The 27,967-nt window shown below is 42.7% G+C and overlaps 1 protein-coding gene and 1 long non-coding RNA gene across 2 annotated transcripts in view; one reads left to right on the plus strand and one right to left on the minus strand.

Moving 5' to 3' along the window:
* Positions 1 to 571, minus strand: part of bsg (basigin) — a 30,517-nt gene extending 29,946 nt beyond the window's left edge. Inside the window, exon 1 of the mRNA XM_055658902.1 lies at positions 385 to 571. Within this exon, the coding sequence (XP_055514877.1) occupies positions 385 to 460 (76 nt within the window). The 5' untranslated portion in view covers positions 461 to 571. The remainder of the gene's footprint in view (positions 1 to 384) is intronic.
* LOC129711325 (uncharacterized) lies at positions 156 to 27,874 on the plus strand. Its single transcript, XR_008725818.1, has 3 exons — positions 156 to 210; positions 23,172 to 23,299; positions 26,624 to 27,874. It is a non-coding gene; the product is annotated as an uncharacterized LOC129711325 (long non-coding RNA).
* Positions 27,875 to 27,967: the final 93 nt, after the last annotated feature.

Here is a 27,967-nt window from a genome sequence, read left to right on the forward strand (position 1 = left end):
CACACTCCACAGGAGCAACAACACCATAGCACCACCACCACCCTTCACCACTCCGACGGCGAGCCCGTTCCCGGGACGTTTGGCAGCGCTCGGCTGCCGTCCCTAGAAACAGGCTCAGACCAGTCAGCCCGGCAACGGGCAGCGGCCGCTCCTTCCCTCAGGCCCGGCCTATTTACACAGAAATCTGCCACTATTCCACTTCGGAATAAGGTAAAAGTACAAAGTTGTTTTCTTTAACAAAAACCCCGTCGAGGATGCGGGGGAAGCGCGAACACTGGGATCGGGGTGCCCGTTTTCCTTGAAAATTTAAAAGCAAACACGACGCCGAATCGTTCATCCCTTTAACCGAGCCGTCGAAAGGGGGTTTAAAATGGCGCGGTTTACCGGTGTATGCGCTGGCGCAGTCGAGGAAGAACAGCAGCAGGATGCCGAGGAGGGAGGTGGTGGTGTTCGCCGCCATTGCCCGTCTCTCAGAGTGCGAGGATCGTCTTCTCTTCGCTCCCGCTCGGCTCGGCCGCCCGCGGGAAGTGAGTGTGTCCTTTGGCTGCTCTCGGCGGTCACGCCAACCGGTCGCCCTCGCGCATGCGCACGGACAGGCCCCACCCCGCTCCCGCTGCGTACGTGCGTGCGTGCCCGGGCCCGTCCGGTGATCGACGGCCGGGAGGCGGGGCCGTCCACTTCAGTGATGTATCCGTCTGCTGGATGGAGGGGAGGAGGTGTGGAAGTGAGGGGAGATATGGCAGAAGGGAAGGAAAGTGGACGTGGAAGAGAAAGAGGAAAGGAGATGTAATAGAGTGGTAGAGAGAGGGGGTGGGAGGGAAGGAGATGTGGGAAGAGAGGGAGGGAGATGTGGGAGAAGGGAAGGAAAGTGGACGTGAGAGAGAAAGAGGGAGGGAGATGTAATAGAGAGCTCTATGATCTTTGGTAGAGAGAGGGGGTGGGAGGGAAGGAGATGTGGGAAGAGAGGGAGGGAGACGTGGGAGAGTGAAGGGGTGGGAGGTTGGAAGACAGGCAGAGGAAGGAGAATTTGGAGGTGAGGGAGGGAGAAAGTGAGAGAGTGCAGAAGGGGATGGAGGAAGTGGGGGAGAGAAAGGTGAGAGGGAGGGGTGGGAGAGGGAAGGAAGCGAAGGAGGAAAGGAGAGGGAGGGAGGGAAGCGATCAATAAATCAGGTTGGCCGGTTGGGATGGGATGGCTGCAACTGGGAGCTTCATAAGAGGTGATGGACACAGAAGTGCAACGATTGTGCCTTGCTGACGGCCGGGATTTGGGACCGGTGTTTAAGAGGGAACTGGGAGATGGGTTACACAAAAAAGCTGGAGAAACTTCATAGCAGATCTATGGAGCGAAGGAAACAGAAGTGCCCGAAACGTTGCCTATTTCCTTCGCTCCATAGATGCTGCTGCACGGCTCGGGTATTTAGATGGACTCTACTTGGCTCCTGTCACATATTTTCTGACGCTCCTTTGCAGAAAGCTACAGGAGCCCGTGGTAGTTTAGCCCAGGACGATTTTCCGTATCAGAACGGATAGAGGGAGAGTAGGGAAACAACACATCAGAAGGGCTCCAATGCTCCAAAATAGCTCAGTCTCGGTTAAGCATTATGTTTACGTTTAATCCTTCCCATCTGTTGTTTTATATGGTAATAAAAAATCAGGCTATGTCGCAATTACAGTGTTTCCTCAAAAACAACACACAAAAACGAGCTGCTGTATATGAACCCAACGGATCAGGCAGCATCTGTGGAGGGATTGGGTTGGTAATAATTTGCCTCCATGATGGATGATGCTCAGTTTAGTTTAGTTGTCAGTGTACCGAGGCACAGTGAAAAGCTTGTGTTGTTCAGTGAAAAGCTCCTTTGCCTCCTCAGATCCCACCTCACTGCGTTCCACCAGCAACTCGTTTTTTTGTACCAGATTCAAATATCTGCAGTATCCTGTGTTTATATTTCCTCCACACAGTATTGACTACTTTGGTCATGGCTCCAGTGACGTTATATAATCGTATGCATTGTATTGACGTGTGTGTTCGCACACAACACCATCTGTACCGTCATCGAGCGTAGTTTTGTCTTGCCAGGATCTCCTCACCAATCTTTGCTCCTCACTGTGGAACTGCGCCCTTCCGTTTAAACCGCTATAAAGATCCGCTACAAGATCTTTGGTTTAAACTTCCGTTTGCAGCACATAACCCAAAACCAAAGATCCTATAGCTCCGCTATTCCACCTATTCCAGTTACTTCAGGTGTTTGTGTCTATCTTCGGTCTAAACCAGCATCTGCAGTTCTTTCCAACACATTAAAATACTCATCGATTTTCTTAACGCTTTCTCCAATTTTCCCTTTCACTTTCCAGCAAAAATACATTTCCAGTGCTTTATTAAAACCGCAGCATTGAATGGGCCGGGTTGCATTAATTGCCAGAGAATGCAATCAACGGTATGGAACATATAATATTTTGAAAACAAAGACTGGCATTTAATAAAACAGTAAGACTTTCAAAATAATTTAAATGCTGCTACATTTTTATGTTGTGTTGTTGACATTTTTAATGTGAATGTAAAAATAGCTTTTCAGTTAAGTGGAACCATATTTAGTAAACTTCAGTATTCAACAGACAATAATAAACCTAGTAAATTCTCATCTCTGTATAAATTTCCAGGGTTTTGTTTTTAGATGATCTAAGCATACATTTATGTATAATTAATAAGGTATACAGAGGGAGTAACTAAGGACTTCTCTCTAGTTGTTGATAGGATGGTTCAATTGTCTGTACCTAGGTAATGTGTTAATGGATGTTCTGAGAAGAGGCACAGATAGATTAGAAAGTCTGAATCTTTTTGCCATGGCAAGGCTATCAAAAACAACAGGGCGTGTGTAAGAAGGAACTGCAAATGGTGGTTTACATTGAGGATAGTCTGATGAAGGGTATCAACCCAAAACATCTCCTATTCCTTTTCTCCAGAGATGCTGCCTGACCCGCTGAGTTACTTTCCAGCATTTTCTGTCTATCTTCGGTAAAAACAAGAGGGCATTGGTTTAAGATGAGAGGAAGGACTTTTATAGAAGATTTGAGGAGATTTGGTTGTACACAAGTAGTAGTTGATAGCATGAATTCTTGCCAGAGTCGCATGTAATCACTAAATTTAAGAGATAATTAGACAGGCACGTGAATAAGCAAGGCATAGAAGGATATGGATTTAATGGAAATAAATTAGTGGTTTGGCTATGGCTCTGCCCAAGACCACAAGAAATTGCAGAGAGTTATAGACACAGCCGAATCCCTCACACAAACCAGACACCCCTCCACCTCCCATCCCCATCCTGTGTCAACAGCATCTGTACATGCTACCTCAGGAAAGCAGCCAATGGCAGGGATGTAATGCTGAGTTTATAAGGCGTTGGTCAGGCCACATTTAGAATATTGTGAGCAGTTTTTGGCCCCGTATCTGAGGAAGGATATGCTGCCATGGAGAGGAGGTTTACGAAATTAATCCCGGGGATGATTGGGTTAACATAGGAAGAGCTTTGACTTTGGGCTTTCCACTCACTGGAGTTTAGAAGAATGAGGTGGGATCTCATTGAAGCTTACCGAATAATGAAGTAGATAGTGCGGATGAGGAGCGGATGTTTCCAATAGTGGGAGAGTCTAAGATCTGAGGGCACAGTCTCAGAAGAAAAAATGAAGATGAGCAGAAATTTCTTCAGCCAGAGGGTGGTGAATCTGTGGAATTCATTGATTGCCACTGGTGGCTGTGGAGGCCAAGTCATTCAGTATTTTTAAAGTGGAGATTGATAGTTTCAGGATTAGGAAGAGCGTCAAAGGTTACGAGGAGAAGGCAGGAAAATGGGGTTGATCGGGGAAAATACATCAGCTGTGGTCTAATGGCAGAGCAGACTTAATGGGTCAAATGGCCTGATTCTGTTCTCATGTCTTTGGTAATATAATCGAGGGTTACTCACACCCCAGCCATTCACTTTTCTCCCGCCTCCTACAGGGCAGAAGACACAAACCCTAAAGCACATCTCACCAGATTCAAGAATGACTTCTTTCCTGCTGTTATCAGACTCTTGATCAGACCTCTCATATGCAATAGATGAATTCCAGATCTTCCAATCTACCTCGTTGCAACCTTGCCTATCCATTGCAAGGATAGAAAGGTTGCCTATCCTTTTCCTGCACAGAAGCTGCCTGACATAGAAACATAGGAAAATAGGTGCAGGAGGAGGCCATTCGGCCCTTCGGCCCTTCGAGCCAGCACCGCCATTCATTGTAATCACGGCTGATCATTCCCTATCAATAACCCATGCCTGCCTTCTCCCCGTCTCCCTTGACTCCACTAGCCCCTAGAGCTCTATCTAACTCTCTCTTAAATCCATTCAGTGACTTGGCCTCCACTGCCCTCTGTGGCAGGGAATTCCATAAATTCACAACTCTCTGGGTGAAAAAGTTTTTTCTCAGTCTTAAATGACCTCCCCTTTATTCTAAGACTGTGACCCCTGGTTCTGGACTCGCCCAACATTGGGAACATTTTTCTTGCATCTAGCTTGTCCAGTCCTTTTATAATTTTATATGTTTCTATAAGATCCCCCCTTATCCTTCTAAACTCCAGTGAATACAAGCCTAGTCTTTTCAATCTTTCCTCATACGACAGTCCTGCCATCCCAGGGATCAATCTCTTGAACCTACGCTGCACTGCCTCAATCACAAGGATGTCCTTCCTCAAATTAGGAGACCAAAACTGTACACAATACTCCAGATGTGGTCTCACCAGAGCCCTATGCAACTGCAGAAGAACCTCTTTACTCCTATACTGAAATCCTCTTGTTATGAAGGCCAACATTCCATTAGCTTTCTTCACTGCCTGCTGTATCTGTAAGCCAACTTTCAGTGACAAGGACAAGGACGCCCAGGTCTCGCTGCACCTCCCCCTTACCTAACCTAACCCCATTGAGATAATAATCTGCCCCCTTGTTTTTGCCGCCAAATTGGATTACCTCACATTTATCTATATTATACTGCATCTACCACGCATCTGCCCACTCACTCAACCTGTCCAGGTCACCCTGCACCCTCCTAACATCCTCTTCACAGCTCACACTGCCACCCAGCTTTGTGTCATCTGCAAACTTGCTAGTGTTGCTCCTAATTCCCTCTTCCAAATCATTAATATATATGGTAAACAGTTACTCAGTTACTCCAGCAATTGTGTTTTGCTCAAGATTCCAGCATCTGAAGTTCCTCGTGTCTTTAACTTCATTATTATGTTATTTTGAACACTGAAAAAAAGATTATCATGCAGGCAATACAGAATAATTCCAACACATTATTCTTCCTTCTACAAGTTTAGATAAAATACTTTATTTGATGAAACAATAAAAGTTATCCTTAAAATGATTTTTGACATCTTTCCTAGGAGCCTGAATAAATTCAGAAGAGTTGTCTCAATGTTCTTTGGATGTCATGAGCAGAGAGCAAAAGAGAAACATAGAGGATAGTGTTAGTAGAAAACATTGATTAAATGTAAACACTAGCCTTCAACCTATTTCTTTTGTATAACAAAGTAACAAATGTTTATGACATTGCAAGCATTCAAATTTCTTGAACCCAACATGATGTAAAAGGCACGGCAGCCACTTAACTCAATGAGTTCTAAAAATTAGCCCGTGCACGATACAAACTTGGATTGGTTGTATTGTGGTATATGTAAACAGATACATATTTGTCCCAAACTGAAACCAAACTGCTGGAGGAACTCAGCAGATCAAGTATCTGTGGAGGCGGGCGGATAGACGGCATTTCAGGTCATATCTTTGCATTTAATCCACGGCCTTGGTCTGAAATGTTGACTACCCCTCTGCTTCACAGATGCTACCTGACCAGCTGCGTCCCTCCACAGTTTCAGATTCCAGTATCTGCACTCTCTTGTGTCTACTGATCCAGTATTGTGATACTTGATTAGAGTTACACATAATACAGCTAATGTAATGCTGAAGCTTTATAAGGCACTGGTCAGACCGCATTTGGAGAATTTTGAGCAGTTCTGGGCACCATATCTGAGGAGGGACGTGCTGGCGATGGAGAGGGTCCAGAGGAGGTTTACGAGAATGGGGCTGATTGGGTTAACGTTTGATGAACGTTTGAAAGCCCTGGGCCTGTACTCGCTAGAGTTTAGAAGGATGAAGGGGATTTTCATTGAAACTTAATGAAAAGGCCTGGATAGAGTGGATGCGGAGAGGATGTTTCTATTGTGGGAGAGTTTAGTACCAAATGGCACTGCCTCGGACTAAAAGGGTGAAGCTTTAGATTGGAGATGGGGAGTGTTTTCTTTAGCCCGAGGGTGGTGAATATGTGGAATTCATTGCCCACAGCCTTCGAAGCCTCGCGTGTGTGTGTGTGTGAGCGCATGCGCGCGTGGCCACCAAGAAATTGTGTGTCCCCCCCTGCCCCTCAGTCCCCTCCATATTTTAATAACGATTTCCGTGCCTGGTGCGAGCATTAATTTACCTGGGCATATCTGTATTGGTAACTGAACCTGCCTTGCAAGGTGATCACATAGGGTGGATAAATACAGAAGGCAGAAAGTAATGTCTCAGCTCTCCCATATGGGGAGATTGGTCCTTTCGGCACTTATCTGGGTGTGCCCAAGTATTGAATATAGGATACCAGAGATACTAAGCAGGCCAAAAATATATATGGCATAATATTTCACTTGGGCTGCCAAAGTGTCCAAGCGGTATGAACGTTGATTTCTCTAATTTCAAGTAATCACTGCAGTTCCATTGTTCACATCCCTCTATCCCTCTTGTTATCACCTCTTTTGTGGTAAAGAAGTTACTGTGCCTTCTTGACATCACAATGCCATTAAGCGCATGTTTGATGAGAGGTTGAAAATGGGCCAAGACGTTACTTTTTATAGCATCCCTGTGGATTACAAGGCTCATCCATTCTATTGTTGGAGTAATTATGGATTGCATTCTGCAGTTTCATGTTTATATATTTTGTATTGCAAAATTAACATCACCTTCCACCATGATAATTAAACAGTTTTTTTTTCTCTTCTATTTGTTTTTCCCTTCCCCATATTTCCATGAATCTTCCTTCTATGTAAACTCCTATATGTTTAAAGTAAACTTAAAGGGCGAATGGGGAGCAAAGGCAGGTGAGTTTAAAGGGAGCATGGAAGGTGGAGCCCCAGGGAATAAACTGCCAAATTTTAAGGATTAACAGATAATGAGATCGCAGATTATTGGAGTTTTGCAGAAATTGTGCCAGGAGAAAGATGGCTAAGTATGTAGCTTCTGCCCTGCCCCGCCCCCTCTTCTGCCCACCGTTCTAAACGCACAGCAAAGATAGAGCTCATTCAAATGCTATCTTCAGTTTGAAATACTTCACCTTTATTTCCCACAACATATGTATGAACATTACTTAATTGGTAGTAAGAAACATCTTACCCCATTCAAAAGGGCTGAATTTCTTCAAATTAGGAGAACAAAATCTTATATTTCATCTGCATATCTTACAATGCAATGGTATGACCAATAACCTTTCCAATTCCAGGTAACTCACACCCTCTGAATTCTCCTTCAATGCACACTGACCCATCCACATTGTTCACCTCTCCTATCCCCCTCTCCCCACACAAAATCCACTCCCCATCTTTTTCCACCCATCACCTATCAGTATCCTGTGTCTGGATCCCACCCCACCCCCAACCTCCCATATATACTGCTATCTTTCCTTTCAGTCCTGGTGTAGGGTCTTGACCCAAAACATCAGTTTCTTCCACAGATGCTGCATGACGTACTGGGTTTTTCAAGTTTTCTGTTTCATGTTCTGAATTTCTCACCCCTCCCTTGATATACCTCCACTGTTAATACACGAGACTACCCACAATTTTTGGGATCAGCACATCATTATACTGCTGCCACATTCACCACGATTCCTAACTTCCAAAAACAAATGGTACAGTACAGGGGTGGGGAACCTTGCCATGTTGGAATGCCGCATTAAGTTAGCTGTAATCTAATAAGGCCGCATCCAAGAAACTTCAATTAGATACACTTCAAAATGTACATTATTTTGTAAAAATCTATTATGTACTACTATGTACTAACTTCAAGAAAATGAAAACATTTTGTTAATTCTAAAGTTAACTAACCTTTTAATAACTTTGTTGTGTGCTTTTTGTGGGAAAGCATTTGAATATTTGGTTGCAACATGGAGGTATGCAGTTTCAGCTGATCTTCTAGATGGGTATCCGTCATTTGTGACCTTAAGAGTTTCTTGATTTGGGTTAGGTAGGAGAATGTAGATTCGCAGCAATAAGTGGTTGCGAGCAATAAGTGAAAAGCCAGAAAGCATTTTTCGTGCATGTTGCCGAAGATGTGGGTATTCTATTGCATTTTTCCATATTCCAATCGGATCTTTCTTAGCGTCAAATAAGGACTTTAAAATGTCATCTTCTGCGTGCTCAATCAATTCCATCTGTAGTTCTTTAGGAGCCTTGGAGACATCAACTAGGTGAGGTTGAAATGCTAATTTGAATGTGATGTCATGATTCTCAAAGTCAGTGAACCTTTCATTGTATTCTTTAATTAATAAGCTGAGTATTCTTCAAATGATTCGCATGAATCCTCCTGCTCATCAATGACCTTCGTTAACTGGGGAAAATGTTCATCCGAAATTTCATTTTGAAGAAGAATACTGAAGAATCTCCCCGCATTTTCCCTCTTGGAACCAGCCTCAGGCATTGGTGGCTCTGCAGGCAGGGAGGTTCGTACATTCTAGAGTCGCATTCTAAATCATGAGACCTGGTGTTAAAATGCCCCATGACTTACTAATGCTTTAATAGTGGCCGCAGGGGGACAATTATTTCGCCTTTTACTCTTTGCCATTTTAAGATTAAAATTAAAATAATAAAAGACGAACAAAAACATATTAATAAAAATAAAAGGATTTGTTCTACACAATTTGGATTCATTCAAAAGGCCGCACTTAATGGCCTAGAAGGCTGCAGGTTCCCCACCCCTGGTACAAAAGCTCTACTATTGGACCCTCTGTTTACTGTGTAAAATAACAGTTAGCAGAGTTCTTTACAAATTCACCGGGACCGTTGTCTTCTAGTATAAATATTAATGGAGTGAAAACTGACATTACTGAGAAATAATTGTAGTTGGTGTTGACATATGTGATTGGTGTCAATGATAGTTAATATAGCGGGAAGATGCAGAGTTATGGGAATGATCCAGAAAACCCTAGCATTAACTAAACAGCACATCACGCACTCTTTAATATCAAGGGAATAATTGCAGCATAGGACAGTGACTTTGCAACCAATTTTATGCAATTACCATTTTTGCTTATTGGGCAATTATATCAATTAATACATTTGATTGGGAAAATGTGCTTTTTATTCTTTTTCCGTTTATGTGCATGTTTTCATGAATATCTGAATTTATAGCTGCTTACAAAACAATTTTTAAATTGAAACCAATTAGGAAAATATAAACAAAAGGAAACTTAAAACCACAAGAAAGGATATAGGCTATAAAAATCGACCATGCACCCCAAATAACCTCTGTTAGTACTAATACCACACTCAAAATAACTCCCATTTTCCTCATAGAGTCCTGCAGTACAGAAGCAGGCTACATGGCCCATCGAGTCTGCACCAACCTTCAAATATCTATTGACATTTATCCCATTTTATTCTTCCCATATTTCTAATAACTTCCCCAGATTCTGCACTTACCTTCACTCATGGGGAAATTTAACGACCAATTAACCTACAAGCTCATCGCAATATGGAAGGAAACAGGAACACTCAGACGAAACACGCACGATCATGTGCAAGCTCTACATAGATGTTATTCGAAGCCAGGATGGAATCTGAGTCACTTGAGTTGTGAGACGCCACTATCAACAGATCCTCCACCTTCTTCACTCTCCTATGCTTGTTCAACTTCCCCTTCAAACACTCCTTGTGGTATAAAGTTCCATACTCTGATTATTCTTTTGGTAAAGAATCTTTTTCTGAATTCCCCATTGGATTATTGTTTATTATCTCACCATGGCGATTTCTTCTCTCCACCATGGACTTTATTTTGGTTGCACTCCGGACTTCAGATTTGCACGGTCTGGTTACCTAGTATTACTGATTATTAATTTATTGTATTGATTATTGGATATTTATCTGTGTGTTATTGCCTTAACGGGCCTGTAAATTGACAACACAAATTTCATTGTTCATGTTGCCGGTACCTATCACAATTAAACACTCTTGATTCAATCCTGACTTGACTCTCTATTTATGCTGTTCCTAACATGAAACAATTCTCTCCACACCCCCTATATCAAAATCGTTCATAATTTAAAGATAACCATTGTCACCCCTCAAACGTCCTAGCACATGATCTGAATGGACCACACAAACAAAATCATAGGGTACCCAAGATGGCTTGTGGGTGACTGACAATGTGACATTAGTTACAGAAAAACTAGAACATTTGTGGAACAGAATGCATTTGTCTATGAATCTTATCAACACTTGTGTGTTTATGAAAATTATTGATATAATTTAAAATAATCTAATTATATTTTTTGATAGTTCAGGATTTAAGGGCACGACATTGGCATAGCTGGTAGAGCTACTGCCTCACCACGCCAGAGACCCGTGTACTATCCAAACCATGGGTATGTTCTGTATGGATTTGCATGTTCTCCGTATGACCTCATGGATTTCCTGCCAGTGCTCCGGTTTCTTCCCACATCCTAAAGACGTGTGGGCTTGTAGGTTAATGGGTCTCTGTAAATTGCCACAAATTATTAGAAAATGCATGCGAAAGTGGGATGACATGGAACTAGTGTGAACATGTATTCGATGATCTGTGTGGACTCAGTGGGACGAATAAACTGTTTCCATGCTCTATCTCTAAACTCTCTGAACTGAACAAGAAAATACTCATTAGCAACACCATTGTGAAAGAAGGGCATGGGTACGCAAAGGTTGGATCTCATTGACCTCCCAGATAATACCTGAGCATATCATGTTCACAAAGGTTTCAATTTAAATTACAAAGAAGACCATAATTATATCAACATCGTGGGTTTTTCCAAGTATTAGATTTAATGCAAACACAGGGAACACTGAGAAAGATTCTATTGGCATTGTGGTATTAAAAAAATAATATTCACTGTTAACACTCACATGTATTTCGTGATTGTAATATTGTAAATTTACCCCTAAGCTTTTCAATGCGTGTTTAAAGGCAAAGTCTGACATTAAACCACACTGAGATTAGCCCGTGTGGCAAAAAGCATGGGCAAAGAGATATGTTTCAAAGTACAAGCTCATATACTGAATAGTGCATTGTAATTTCAGGATTCTTGTTTTTTTTCCCCTGCCCTACTTTGATGTAGCCTTGCTAATTTTGTCCAATGTTGATTTAGAACTACACAAGGCACCAAGAACATGAAGACGACAATTACAATTTAATTTGGCAGTATAAACACTGCTTGCACACAACAGCTTGAATAGCTTCCCATGGTATGCTGTTACAGCTGTCAGACCACAGGAAACAGTCTCTACCACTCAAGCCTTTGTTTCCTTAAGATCTATTTATGTTTTTTGAGAATTGTTGAACTGCACGGTAGGGATAATGCCAAGCACTGTTAGAAGTATATATTATGCAAATATATATATAGTTCAGTTCCAAGTGATATTTCTGTTTGGGTGTTTCTAATTTCTTCCTGCTCAGAACGAATCATGGTAAACACAACTTTCCGAAGATAAATACAAAGTGCTGGAGTAACTCAGCCGGTCTGGCAGCATCTCTGGAGAAAATGGATCGTTGACATTTTGGGTCAGGATCCCTCTTCAGATTCTGAGTCTGAAGAAGGATCCCAACACAAAATATCATTTATCCATTTTTTCCAGAGATGCAGCTAGACACGCAGAGTTACTCCAGCAGTTTGTGTCTATATCTGGTGTAAACTAGCATCTGCAGTTCATTTTTACTACAATATGCCAACTTTCCGACACCTTTCACAGCCATGGTCTTTCCCAAAGTGCTCTACAGCCAACATTGTCTTGACGTCTCGTAATCTCGCAATGCTCGGAACGTGGCATTCAATTTGCAACGGACACATTTTCATCGTAGCATAAGTATTGGATGGAAACTTTGGATACACCCTGTTGTTTTACAACATTTTGTCATGGGAACTTTTGCATACAAATTAAAGAGCAGATGCCATGTTTGTTTGACATCACAGATGAAAAAGGTCTCACTGATAATTCCACACCATACAGCTGTGTTGATGTACATTTATGCACTCAACTGGATCTTGAAGTCTTCCTGTGTTGCCTAATCTAACATCACGTTTTAAACAATCAGAAAATGGCTCTTTTGCATTTCCTTTCCTATTCTAGTTAATTCACAAAATGAATTAGAGCAGACATTCAAGGCTTGAATAAGAACTGTTCTCTCCATCCTAATATTAAAGTATTCAGGTCAGTAGCATAGAGAGTGAGCTGTGCATTGGGAATTGTTTTGCATTGACCCCCATACGATGGATGATTGATAGTTTCACATTTAGATGAGATGAATACATCATTCCTCATAAATTGTTAAAATAGCAATGATAAATTTAGCAACACGGTCACTCACAATCGGCATGTGACTTAGTCTCCTGTTTTTAGTCGCTCCAATTTAGGATTTGGTTCAAAAGAGTAGTGTAACAATGAATGACTTATTTACCCATGATGGTTATGTGTGTGGTGATTGGAATAGAAATAGGAATAAGTCACGTGTTGTGATTCTTTTAAAGCTTTTAGCTTAGCTCAGAGAAACAGCATGAAAACAGGTCCTTCGGTCCACCCAATCAGCCTTTCACACTAGGTCTATGTTATCCCACTTTCATATCCACTCCCGACACACTAGGGTGCAATTTACAGACGCCATTTAACCTACAAACCTGCACATCTTACGGATGTGGGAGTAAACCAGAGCACTCAGCAGGAACCCACACAGTCACTGGTAGAACGTGCAAACTCCACACAGACAGCACCTGAGGTCAGGATCGAACTTGAGTCTCTGGCGTGGTGAGGCAGAAGATTTATCAGCTGTGCCACCGTGCTGCTGAAAGTGTCATGAAAATCCTTTTTTGGATAGCATGTTATTGGACTCTGATATGTACGGTAGATTTTCTTCATCCTACATCTGCCACCAGCTCTAGCACGGAATTCAACCCCACGCTCTAGATTTTTCTTACTGTACGTCGTCTTGGAAGCCCGGTAAGTCCTAAGCTATTAATGACCAATTAGTGACTGGGGGAGTCACAAATGGCATCATATCTGGAGCTTTAGTTTATTGACCAAAGTATTCAATTTAGTCTCTGTACCATCTCCATAGTATTAAATATCAACTTGGACTTATTCATATTAACATTCGTACTTCTGCGTCAAATATGTTTATTTACCATATATCTTCACTCAGAAACTAATTGTATTCCCATTGTGTTGATTCTAAATACTTTTATAAGCTCCAACAATCTCAAGAATAGAGATCTGGATCATGTACTTGACCAGGTATAGATCTTCAAGTTAATTGAAGTTTACTTAGAATGCACACTGTCAATGAACTTTTATCAAATATTCAGATGCAATGTAACTGGTAATACATTTCAACTCATTAAAAATGTTAGATTGGTGTGTGCCGATAACCTTACGTGTTAGCTCTGGTACGTTATACGTTACTCTGGAATCAGGAGAACAAGAGAGTTCCCTTCAGGATCCAAATCACTATTTATTCCCAAATTAACATCACTAAAAAACATTATCTGAACATTATCTTCTTGGTGTTCCTGGGATCTTACTGGGTACAATATGTCTGCTTCATCACTAGCAGATACAGTAATTAATTCATCAATGAAAAACATCTTAGGGTTGTTAAAAAATCTATTGGAATAGAAAATCTTCCTTTGAGATTATAGGTCCAATTTATCATTAATTTATCTGGTTACGGTTCAAATTGATTTTGTAACTTTAACAATGGTTAAAAGTTGACTTAGCAGAGGGAAATTTTGGATTCCAAGAATGTTCTTAAATTATAAAATGGAATAAGAAAAGAACTGGTCAAGGTGCAATGGTTGAGAAACTGTCACTTTACGTTATTGACCTGTGAGCTTGTGCAACTGTGTGGCTCTTGTTCTGGATTGGGTTATAAGTCATAAGGTAAGAAGGTCATAAGGTCATAAATGACAGAATTAGGCCATTTGGCCCATCAAGTCAACACCGCCATTCAGTCATGACTGATCTATCTCCTCCCCCGTAACCCAATTCTCCTGCCTTCTCCCCATAACCCCTGACACTCGTACTAATCAAGAATCTATCGAAGAGATATCCATTGACTTGGCCTCCACAGCCTTCTGTGGCAATTAATTCCACAGATTCACCATCGTCTGGCAAAAGAAATTCCTCCTCATCTCTTTCCTAAAGGAACATCCATTAATTCTGAGACCGCTAGTCCTAGACTTTCCCACTAGCGGAAAATACTGTAGATCAAATCGCTTAGAGAGCAGAAGCTATAGTGAATATTTGGGCCAAGGCATTGTTGGTGCAATAAGGTGATGTGGTAGACTCCTACTGTTAAGAGGCTTCAGCTTCTTATTCACAGGCCAGGCCTTATTTTTAATGCGTTCCCTGAAGCCAGTGAGTGGCACTGTTAATTAGCAGGATGGGATCTAACTTCAAGTAATCCCGGCATTCAATCTCTCTCTATCCCTCCCCCACCCAAGTCACACCAGCTTCTCGTTTTCACCCAACAAACAGCTAACAATGGGCTGTATCATCGTTAGTTTTTTGCATATCTTTCATTCATTGATCATTACCTCTCTACATCATCATCTATATCTCTCGTTTCCCTTATCCCTAACCAGTCTGAAGGGACTCCACTCCCAAATGTCACCCATTCCTTCTCTCCTGAGATGCTCCCGCTGAGTTACTCCAGCTTTTTGTGTCTATCAAAAAGGCTGGCAGCATCATCCTGGCCACACACTCATCTCCCCGCTACCTTCAGGTAGAAGCTACAGGAGCCTAAAGACTGCATGTATATGTGTGTATATATTTATACAATGGTATATGGACACACTTATCTGTTCCGTATTCATGCCTTCTATAATTCTGTTGTGCTGAAGCAAAGCAAGAATTTAATTGTCCTATCTGGGACACATGACAATAAACTCTCTTGAATCTTGAAACTTGAATCTAAGGTCAGCATAGGAATGGGAAGGGGAGTTTAAATGGTAAGCAACCATGTCATTTTCTATGATCCTATGTAATACTGTAGGAGTAAATAGCCAGTGCTGGAGAGAAGTATACGTTGAGGAAATGTTTTACTCGTGCAGTCTGCACTGTGTAATGGTTTGCTCAGCTAAATCAGTGCAATTACACAGAAGAATGGCAACCTTCAAAGGGGCTTCAAAACCAGCTTGGCCTGTTTTCAATGCACATAGTAAGTTTCTGTGTGTTAGCAGCTTGTTTTCAACAGGGCCTCAATTGAGTTCAAATCTATTTGGTGTTGGATCTTATTAGCACAATCCTATTATGTAAACAAAAGCTCATTTTACAGCATAGTTTACATTTTTGAAGGGAAGTGTCAATCAGAAATTCATACGTGCATACCCGATTTTACTCCTGTTTAAGCAGCTGTCAGTGCCTCACAGTTTATGTTTGCGGAGAAGGACATTGGAAGATGAAGACCTGTTCAGCGGCATGGTGACGCAGCAGTAGTCTTACAGCGCCAGAGACCCAGGTTCAATCCTGACTACGTGCTGTCCACACAGTGCTGTCCACACAGAGTTTGTACATTCTCCCTGTGACCACGTGGGTTTTCCCCGGGTGCTCTGGTTTCCTCCCACGCTCCAAAGAAGTACAGGTTTGGAGGTCAATTGGGTTCGGTAAGAATTATAAATTGTGCCTAGTGTTAGTACTAGTGTACGGGGATTGCTGGTTGGCGTGGACTCGTGGGGCGGAAGGGCCTGTTTCCATACTGTATCTCTACAACTAAAACTACAACTGAAAAATCCTCAGCTCCAGCACAAGGCTTATTATCTACCACAGCAATGATCCTTAACTTTCTCTACATAAGGCACCTCAGAGCATAAGAGAGGTACCATCAACGCTGTATCTGCAAAATTATCCACATTCATTTGCAGGATAAGAAAAGCAATGCCAACTTCTTCACCTCTAATTACTCTTAGTTGGCTCCAGTGGGAAGGTATATCATTAGCAAGCCCAAGATCAGACTCCCAGACTCTGACAAGGGGCTGCAATGTGAAGAAGAAATTATTCTCAAAGCATCCAATGAAAACATATAACTGGTGCATAACAACTCAAAATGGAGAAGCATTTGGATGTCACTAGACCTCGTCCCTTCATCAGGTATTAGCCAAAATTCAGCATAGGTATTCTGTGGTAGACTTTGAACGGTCCTTCTATAAACTAGGGTACATTCCCGATTCTCCAACCTGCCTCATCGTGGACGTTGGACGTTTTATCTGGAACTGTTCAACTACAATGTTGAGAATTCTATTCTGCTCTCTGTTATCTTTCCCATTGATCTGCCTTTTTGTGTTTGGCTTGATTGTATTCATTTATAATATTACCTGATTTGATTGGATAGCACACAAATAAAAGCTTTACCTTACAAGTAACAATCATGAACCTAGACCTAAACATGCCCATCCCTTTAAGCCCCTCTGTCTCTGTGTCTTTTGTGTTATGAATGACAACAGCCATGTTAATTAATCAATCTTAGAACTAAGTCAAAACAACCCATCCTCAAAGAACTGCCCAAGAAAAAAAGAACTGCCGAAGTGTAAACGAGCATATTTATACTTTATCCATTCTTTACCAAATAAATATCAATTTAATTGAAACTTTGTCATCATTTTGCACTGTGTAATGCTTATTTGAGATAAACTTAGATGGATTGCTTTCTTTTCGCAATCTCACTTTCAGCCAAAGTGAAACCAAGACTCAACAGGCAAAACGCCAGACAAACAAACCAGTGATCGAGGGGAAAAACAAATGATTAGCAATGCAAAACATGCCCTGCCGTGAGACATTTGGAGCTGATTGTAAAATTTGGAGCCTAAGGAAGAAAAAGAGCCGATTTACCTGTTATGCCAGAAATATGGTGAAGGTTATGGATGCACCTGCCATAATTAAGATCCAAGCAAGAAATTGATGGGTTCAAATCAGGATCCCATGTTCTGTCCTTTTCTCCCAGGATCTATGCTCAATCAACTGAAGGATACCAAAGCACAGATGACAGATAGTATTGTTTGAACAATGTTTCCACAATTGAGGAAGGGTTAGACCAGAATTTAAAGAATGCTGCATACGCATTTACAGTCTTATGGGTCTCCAGAACTCCTATGCCCTATCCTATGAGGCTGAATATATACTTAAGTAATAAGTAATCCGTGGCTACAACTCTATCACACCTCTCCTTTTTCACCATCTTTCCTCTATCATTCCATTTCATTTCCTTCCAGTTAGTGTTCTTCCATTATCACTCTCTCTCCATGTTCCACATTCCATCTTGATTCCGAGCATGTGCCCTCCTTATTTCCCTCAACTCCCCTTCTTACCCATATCAGTTTAGAGATAGAGATATGGAATTGGAACAGATCTCAGAGGTTATAGGGAGAAGGCAGGAGTTTGGGGCAAGGAGAGAGAGATAGATCGGCCATGATTGAATGGCGGAGCAGGCTTGATGGGCTGAATGGTCTAAATCTACTCCTATCACGGAGGACCTTATGACCTTTGCCCTATCGAGCACATGCCAACCTTCGATTACACGTTCATACTAATTCTATGTTACACACTTTCTCGTCCGCTATACACTCGGGGCAATTTACTGAGGCCAATTAACCTACAAACCCACATGTCTTTGGGATGTGGGACTAAACGTAGCACCTGGAGGAAACCCACACGGTCACAAAGTGAATGTGCAAACTCCACACCGACAGCACCCGAGGTCAGGATTGAACCTGTGTCTCTGGCGTTGTGAGGCAGCAGCTCTACCAGGTGCACCACCATGCGGCCCATCACTCTGCTTCATCCTACCCTGTACCCTGGTTTGGGTTCAGTTATCTTTCCTGAACCTGAATATTGCCCTTGGCATCATCCCCGTTGGCAGCACCATGGAATATTAACTAGTCCTTAACGCCTGTTCCTATTTTGCATTTATATTATTTTTAATCAATCCGGTATATGAACTGCAATAGAATAGTCACTGCTGGTAATTATGCCCTACAAATACACTGACTGAACTATTTACCAAATCCTGCTATTGAAAGTATTTTTATAATCTTATGCTGCCAGCTAAACTGTGTACAAGAATGTAGGTCATCCCAGCATTTTCCACCCCACAAATTAAGCAGAATTAAACCAAAAATCTCAGAATAAAAAAGCGAGCACTGTACTTGATTGTTGAAGGTACCAACCACAATAAAGTTTCAAAAATAAATATGATCTTGAGAATGTGTTCATACAGTTTAAAAATAATAAACTCGGAGCTCCCATACTGAATAATACACACTAGCTCCCATACTGCCTCTAGTCTTGGTTGCAGCTGACCTGTTCCTCCCCCATCCTTGAATTAAGGACAAGTGATTCAAATGCGGGATGCCTTGGAGCAGTACAGTGACAGTGTTAGTAGAAATACTGCCTCACAACTCTAGCCCATCGGGTTCAGTCCTGTGTCCGGTGCTATCAGTGTGGAGTGTACATATTCTCTCTGTGACCATGTGGGTTTGCTCTGATTTCCTCCCCCATCCCAAAGACTTGTGGTTTTGCAGGTTAAATGACCAACTGCAAAATTTGCCCTAGTGTTTAAGTGTGTGGTAAAATCTGCAGGAAGTCAATGGAAATGTGGAGAGAATAAATAGATTTATTGTCAAATTAGTGTAAATGTGTGCCTGATTTAGTTCAGTTTAATTTAGAAATACCGCGTGGAAACGGATCCTTCGGCCCATCGAGTCCGTGCTAACGACTGTCCAATGGTTGACATGTACTCAGTAAGATGAAAGACCTGTTTCTGTGTATATTTCTTCATGTCTAGTCCTCTGTAATAGGTAACAGATTAAAAATATATTTTTTAAGATTCAGACAGAAAAGAAGAATATTATTTTGTGAAATAATTATTTTGAATTTAAATGTTTGGCCTGTAAATTTAAATGTGTGATATATAGTCGAAGAGAGGAAATAATTGCAAGTTACGGAGAAAGGGACGACTAGTTGGAGTAATTGGTATCTTGCTGAACGAGCTGGCACCAGCACAATGGGCTGAGTGTTCTCCTGTGCTAAATAATTCTATGAGTCAGTTCCCCGAGTATTGTGAATAGAGGGCACACTGGTTCGGTGCAGCTTGATTTAAATCTTGTGTATCCCAGCACATTTTCCCAAAGGTGCATTCAACTCACCGTAATGTGTTTGCTCAAGTTCAACACGGCAGAGGGTCCGTAAATCACTGCCATTCTTTTGTTTGCAAGTTAAGAGTTAGGGTGATATAAAATCTTGTGCCATTGATATGCACAAGAAGTCGATCCAATGTCATTCTGAGTAGTGATCACTCCTAACATTAACGGTATGCTGTGACCTACTGCCAAGGACTTTGATGTGATAATTTATTACCTTTATGAAATGTTTTATAAACTATTAGTATTTACATTAAGACTATGAGACCATAACACATCGAGGCAAAATTAGGCCATTCTGTCCATCGCGTCTGCTCTGCCATTCGATCACGGCAGATATACTGTATGCTCCCTTCTCAACCCCATTCTCCTGCCTTCTCCCTGTAACCTTTGATGCCCTTGCTAATCACGAACCTATCAATCTCTGATTTAAAAATACCCTATGGCTTTGCCTCTGCTGCTATCTGTGGCAATGAATTCCATAGATTCATCAACCTCTGGCTAAAGAAATTCCTCATCAACTCCAATCTACGGGTACATCTGTTTATTCTGAGGCTGTGCCCTCTGGTTCTAGACTCTCCCACTACTGGAAACATCCTCTCCACATCCACTCTATCTAAGCCTTATGCCATGTCATTAATTTATAGTTGCATTCAATTTAATGGCTTTCCATAGTTTTGGTCTCACTTTATTGATCTTGTTCCACAAGTTATTCATCAAAGCCAGCTTTTGAAAGAATTGACTACTAATCTGGTAGCCGTCCGCGTTTTTATTATTTTTTGTCTATGTTTCTATGTAGTTTTTGTTATTTTCTGTTTTCTGGGGGGTCTCTGTTGTCGTGGGGGGCAACGAGGAGGGGCCTCCAACAGGAGAAGGGAGGGGGTTCTGGTGCCGACTACTCACCTCACCGTCGTGGAGCTGGCCGAGTCCGGAGTGGGTGGAGCAGTGATGGAGCGCTGCTGCTGCTGCTGCGGCCCGACCTCCAGAGATTCGGAGGCTGCAACTGCGGGTCTGGCGGACGGCGGCACCGGGAGCCCGCGGGTCCCTGGAGGGAGACCGCTTTTCAGGGCTCCTGCAACGGCGACTTCTCCCGCCCGAGTTGCGGGGTCGAAGAGCTCCTGGAGCGGGGCCTTACAGCACCGCCCCGCGCGGCTTGGAATGGCCGCGGGACTCTGCGAGCGCACGCCGGGGGCTCCAACACCAAGACCCGGTGTGCGACCTCGCACCACCCGGCGTGGCTTTAATGGCCGCGGGACAATCGCCATCGCCAGCCGGGGGCTTTGACTTTGACTCTGACATCGGGGGGGGGGGGGGGGGGGGGGGGGGGGGGGGGAGTGCAGTGGAGAGATAAGTTTTTTTGGCCTTCCATCACAGCGATGTGATGGATGTTTATGTAAAATGTAAATTATGTTGTGTCTTGGGTCTATTTGTTTGTAATGTATGGCTGCAGAAACGGCATTTCGTTTGGACCTCAAGGGGTCCAAATGACAATTAAATTGAATCTTGAATCTTGAATCTTGAATCTTTTTTTTTTTAATCAAGGACTTTATTGTCATTCAAAAATACACCAACAAATGCAAGTCTGAACGAAATTTTGTCTGGCTCACCGTGCAACATAAAATAACAAAAGGATAAAATAGATAAAAAGATAAAATAGATAATAGTGGCGGCACATTATGTGGAATTCAAGAGTCTGATGGCTCGGGGGAAGAAGCTGTTGCAAAACCTGGCCGTTCTGCTCCTTATACTGCGATACCTTTTGCCCGAGGGCAGCAGAGTGAACAGACCATGATGGAGATGTGTGGGTTTTTTTATAATGCTGTTGGCCTTGGACAAGCAACGTTTGCACGCAATGTCCCGCATTAAAGAAAGAGAAGTCCCGATGATTTTTTTAGCCGTCCTCACCACTCTGCACGGACTTCCAGTCGGAGGCTTTGCAGTCCACAAACCAGACAGAGATGCAGCTGGTCAAAATGCTCTCTATGGTGCCCCTGGAGAAAGTGGTGATGCTGGTTTACACTGGTGATAGACACAAAATGCCGGAGGAACTCAGCGGGACAGACAGAAAGCAAACTGACTGCTGGCATTTATTTCAAGAGGGTTTGTGTACAAAAACTGGGATGTAATGCTGAGGCTCTATAAGGCACTGGTAAGGCCGCATTTGGAATATTGTGAGCAATTTTGGGCACCACATCTGCGGAAGGATGTGCTGGCTCTGGAGAGGGTCCAGAGGAGGTTTACAAGAATGATCCCAGGAATGAGGAGGTAACCAATGACGAACGTTTGTCAGCACTGGGTCTGTACTCGCTGGAGTTTAGAAGGATGAGTGGAGACGTCATTAAAACTTACCGAATAGTGAAAGGGTTGGATAGAGTGGATGCGGAGAAGATGTTTCCACTAGTGGGAGAGTCTAGGACTAGTCATAGTCTTAAAACTACAGGACGTTCTTTTAGAAAGGAGATGAGGAGAAATTTATTTAGTAAGAGGGTGGTGAATCTGTGGAATTATTTGCTACAGAAGGCCGTAGAGACCATGTCAGTGGATATTTTTAAGGCAGAGATAGATAGATTTTCGATTAGTATGTGTGCCAGAGGTTGTGGGGAGAAGGTAGGAGAATGAGGTTAGGAGGGAGAGATAGATCAGCCATCATTGAATGGTGGAGTAGACGTGATAAGCCAAATGATCTCATACTACTATCATCTATGACCTTATGACTTTATAATCTCTGCATAGAAGGAATGGGTGATGTTTTGGGTCGAAAATAAAAATGTGTTACTTATTTGCTGAGATGTGTTGGAAGTTAAAGGACTGCTTTAGTGTACAACATAGAGTAGCTAATGAGTATGTAGTTGGATTGAGAGTCAAATTATAGAATGTGAATCAAATGTAGGTGTTTGGGGATTTAATGTAGGAGAATGAAAGGATCATTCCACAAAATGAATCACAATTAAAGAGATCACGGTACAAATTTTACACTTGATCTTAATGAAGGTGAAAGTTATAAAGGATCACTTGCCAGGCTTTGTCCCACCTCCACTTCACGAGCAGCTTTGCAATCAGCCTAAAGAAGGGCCCCAACTCAAAACATCGCCAATCCATGTTCTCCCGAGATGCTGCCTTACCTGCTAAGTTACTCCAGCACTCAGTCTTATTTTGTAAACCAGCATCTGCAGTTTCTTCTGTCTGCATTTAAGTGATCCACAATGCCAGCTTTACCTCTGACAGAAAAATGGACTCCATGGTTTAGATAAATTGTTAAAATAGTATAGTTTCATACTCCTTGTGCACAATTCCATACTTGGAACATGTGATCCTCATCACAATGAAGTGTAGTTTGGTCAGATACATCACTTTTATCTCCAACCAGCCTGTGGATATTGCCAATCGAGCTCTATGCATTTTGAACAATTTCCAGTTTCATGATTTTTGATGTAAGATTTATCTCTGGCTTGCTTTTATGAATGAAGCCTATGTTCCCCAAATGTGTGACCAAAGATTATCCCGATTTATGTCATTAAAGTAAGAATTGGCTGCGCCACACACTGATGGTGTCAATGGGCACATGGATGACACTGGGAAATATTTCACCCAGCTAGAGTGAATTTTGCTTGGAATTATCAGTGTTACCTTGGATGTTATTTCTAATGTATCACTGTATCTCTGTAACATTTTCTGTTTTTAATTCACAGGGACTGAAGCACTGCTGAAGATCCCCGTTTAATCACTTTTGGAAAAAAAACATTTGAAGATGTTAAAATTGGTGGTCAGACACTTTGCGTTCAATTCTAACCCACTCTCTCCAAACAAAAATGGCCAGGTATGTAGATGTAAGCAATGCAAGTCTAACCACGCAGTGGGTGGTATAATATGGACACATGATCTTCTAATCTGATGGCTCCTCATACCATGTAGAAAGAAACCCATGTTAGTTCTGGATCTAGTCTTGTTGGAAATAGTTATTTTTCAAGCCGTTGTCTTCCAGCATAGGGTTGCAAATGTTGGTGTTTCTCTTTGGTGTTTCTCTATTTGCAGATTACTCTTTCCTGGAATTGTGCACTTAATATCTATTATGTAGAGTACAGATAATCTCTTAATTCTACTCAGCTGGAGTGACTGCCCCTTGCACATCACCAGTTAGCATTGTCACTTCGTCGTGGTGGAGAAGCTTGCGTGGTCCTGAGATCCTGAGAGCGATGCCGTCTGCAGCTATGCTCCTGGCCACCCATGGCGGTAAGGTCAAGGGGGATGTCCCTGACAAAGAGCAATCCAACTAAGACCTCAACGGTGGAACAGGCGGAGGATGATGTCTGACTTTAAGGGAGCGTCACAACGGCTCGGAAGGCGGATGAAGGCTGCAGCAGTAAAGGGTCACCGGTCGCCTTGGACTCCATGCCACTGGATCCTGACCCAGATCTGTCAAGGACAGTGTGGTGGCTGTCTGTGCACCAGTCTCCCCACGTTAAATAAAGTCATGCACAGGCGTCCTCCAAAAAGAGGACAGTCATACTCGTTTCGAGTGACTGCCAATGATGATGATTAAAAGATTGCCCATTTAGCTAAATGCTGCAAACATGTTGCAGCACAACTGCATGCAAGAGAAGGTTGCATATTTGGTTGTTGAAACCTTAAGACTTTGTAGAAAAGTGCCTTGAGAGAAACACTGGTGACCATGTCCACAAGGCTGTGATCAGCATGTCATGTCCTGTCAGCCGTGTGGAGAAGAACACAATGCATCTTGTGGAACAGTTCCCCAAATGTCAAAACCACTTGGCAAAATGCCTCATTGCCAGAGTTCATCAGCAAGCACCAAGAGTTTTGCTCGGCTGGGAGTAAGAGGGACTCTCTCCATCCGATCCTTCCTGTACGGTCAGAGTCTCAATGCACTCTGCCCTCATAGGTTGCAAACGGGGTGTGAGAAAGAGACCAAAGGTCCTTGTCGAGGTTTGTCCTGAGCAGCTGGGTAACAGAGGACACTCTGGACTATAGGCATACACTGAGCCAAATATCGTGCTGCTGGAGGTTCATCGCCTTCGTGAAAGGCATGGTTTTGGCTGCTCGATCAGTTGATCTTCCATTGCGATGAGATGTTCATAAGTAAATGCTGCTACCTGGCACATTCCAGGCTGCAGGTTGTGTGCCAAGGGACACATTGAAGCTTGGTGCAACCAACGTACGAGCTTTGTGAGAAGGGCTATGACTTAAGGCCCTGTCCCACTTACGTGTCCTTGGCAAGCAAATTATGCGACCTCGTCGTTGCGTTGAGGCGCACGGGCATCGTGTGGCCGTGCGGGGCCAGTCCAACTGAGAAGCGGGGAGGGGTATGGAGTTGTGTGCGGTATAGTGCAGCGCTCTGGGATTTTGTACCAAACAAAATCTTTGCGCGCCACCGGCCTGTCGCGTAAATGATGGCCAAAGTGGGACAGGACCAAGATCCTGGTGCGACGCAACATCTCACCTCCAACAGCAGCAGAAGCAGGCAAATGGTCGTTGAACCCGGCCTGGGGCTCACGGCCATTGTGGAGCCGGATCCGCCTCCACTTCTACTCCGAGAGCGGGGCCAAGAAAATTGAAGATAGACACAAAATGCAGGATTAACTCAGCGGGACCGGCAGCATCTCTGGAGAGAAGGAATGGATGACGTTTTGGGTCAAGACTGAAGAAGGGGTCTCGACCCGAAACATCATCCATTGCTTCTCTCCAGAGATACTGCCGGTCCCGCTGAGTCACTCTTGCATTTTGTGTCCATCTTCAAATGACGTCATGCACGCCAGACGGCTGTGCGGGCGCATGATGACGCGCGCGACTCTCGCAAGACCGTCGCGCCTCAACGTGACGACGAGGTCGCGTAATTAGCGTGCCAAGGATACATAAGTGGGACAAGGGCTTTCTCCTGGAGCCGTTGGACACTGATGGGTTGTGCTCTGTATACGCTTGAAGGGTGCATTGTTTAATGAAGCTACATCAGTGGCATTGGTGCTTTGTACATAGAATGTATTAACTTGAAGATATTATCAATATACAGACCTGTTTATACTGGATTACCCTCTGAATGGAAAGAAAGCATGCATTGGTAAGTTTTTTTTGCATATATTATTTTAGGAATAACATTTATATTTGAAATACAAGACATTGAAAATATGTAACCTGATTACATGTAGTTTTGCTGCAACATGTTTGCAGCTTTAGTTTTTGTCGGACTACCAATTACAAAGGTGCCGACACAAGAAACTGCAGTTGCTGGAATCTTGAGCAAAAAACAAAGTGCTGGAGGAACTCCGCAGGTCAGATAGCATTAGTGGAGGGAATGGACAGACAACATTTCAGGTTAGGACCCTTCTTTAGAATGACAGACGATGTTTCAGGTCGGGAGCCTTCTTCAAACTACCATAGGTGTTGAATTGATGTCCCATGTCTTAATTAGTAAATGCACAACTGATACTCAGCTCAACGAAGATCATTGATTGCTCAAACACTCAACCTCAACGATTAGTTTTTGTTTACAACATGCGTGATCTACTCCATTCATCACATTGCAGTCAACGTTTGTGGTTGGAACTGCCTTGAGATGGACTACTTTCTCAAACATGTAATCAAGCATTCTGTGTCCTGTGTGTTGATACAGATGTACCAGTACTTTAGCAAAGGGTTTTGATGTTTTAAGCTCCACTAATACGCTTTTCCATAGAGATGTTTTAAAGATCTGGAATAAGCATTTTGGTTTCATACAGCTTTAAAAAAAATAGGAAGTAGCTTTTGTACAGTAGCAGCATCAATCTGAATACTAACTGTAAGAAATAAACCAATAGAGAAATACCACATTAATTGTGAGAGGGCTGCTGTGCATGTAAAAGTGGATTAACGTTTTACCATTTTAAGCTTCATTAAACCTACTTTGATAAGTTCTTGCACTGCTTGCTTCAGTATCCAACACGTAGTCATCATACTTTGTGCCAAGATCACACTTCGCTATCAGGAATAAGCAGCATAATCTCACAGAAAGACCCTCAAATCTCTTCCTGAATTTAATCCCAGGAGTGTTAAAGATTATCTGGACTGAAGGGTCTTCAATTTGAAACATTAGCTCTGTTTTGATGCCAGACCTGCTGAATATTTCTAACATTTTCTGTTTTTATTTCATAAGGACCGAAGCATTTCTGAAGATTACAGCTTATTCCACTGAGCTGCTCCTACTCTATTGACGAGCCAAACTGGCAACATTTTGCTGAGGCTAGTGTTGTGCAGTCTTCAAGAGCCTGATGGTAGTTGGGAAGAAGCTATTCTTAAGGATGGTGGCCATGGTTTCCAGATTCCCAAAAAAGCATGGCCAGGATGGTGTGGGTCTTTGATGACACCGGCTGCCTTTATGAGGCAGCGCCTCCTATAAATCCCTTCAATGGCGGGAAGGTCAGTTCCTGTAACGTCTACCACTTTTTGTAATCTTCTTTGTCCCTGGGTGTTTTGAGTTGCCGAACCAGGGCCTGATACAACCAGTCAATATGCTCTCTACCACGCACCAAGCGAGTGTTCGTTGACATACTGAATCACCTTCAGTCTTCTAACGAAGTAGAGGAATTGATAAGATTTCTTTATGATTGCTTCAGTGTACGGGGCCCTGGAACTTGAAGTTGTTGATTCTCTCCACTGTCAACCCAGAGATACAGACCCTTCCAAAGTCACCAATCAGCTCATTGGTCTTGTAAATGTTGAGAGCAAGATTGTTGTTCTGGAACCATTCAGTCAGATTTTCAATCTCCTTCCCATACTCTGACTCATTATTGCTAATTATTCATCCAATAACTGTGGTGCAGTTGGCAAATTTAATGAAGGCATTGGAACTGTGTCTGGTTACACAGTACTGAGTTTAAAGTGAGTGGGGTAGGGAACTGAGCACCCAGCCTTGAGGTGATCCTGTGCTGTTGGTCATCGAGAAGGAAGTATTGTTGCAAATTCATATTGATTGTGCTTTGCCGATGAGGAAGTTGGGGATCCAGTTGCAAAGAGATGAACAGAGATCCAGTTCCCTGAGTTTGGAGAGAATTTTGGTATTGAGTGCCAAGCTGTAGTCAATGAAAAACAGCCAATTTTCCCAATCCTTCTATGATGCAAATGTTATCATCTGTGGCTATGTTCATGCCAGGCTTTACCTATTATATATTCACCCATGTAAGCAATGCAAGTCCAACCATTCAGGAAGTGGCACAATATGGACACATAATCTTCCAATCTGATGGCTTCTCGTTCCATCTAGAAAGAAACCCATGTTGGATCTGGACCCATTGTCTTCCAGCATTGGGTTGCCATTTTTGGTGTTTCTGTTCAGATTCCCATTTAACCATCTAATTTTAGGATTGTCTCTCTTGGAAATGTGTGTTTAATATCTTGTTAGTTTAGTTTGGAGGTACAGCATGGAAACGAGTCCATGCCAACCGGCAATCACTCATTGACCAGTTCTAAACTACGCACAAGGGATAATTTACAGAAGCCA

Source organism: Leucoraja erinacea, chromosome 29 (assembly GCF_028641065.1).
Source record: "Leucoraja erinacea ecotype New England chromosome 29, Leri_hhj_1, whole genome shotgun sequence".
NCBI lineage: Eukaryota > Metazoa > Chordata > Chondrichthyes > Rajiformes > Rajidae > Leucoraja > Leucoraja erinaceus.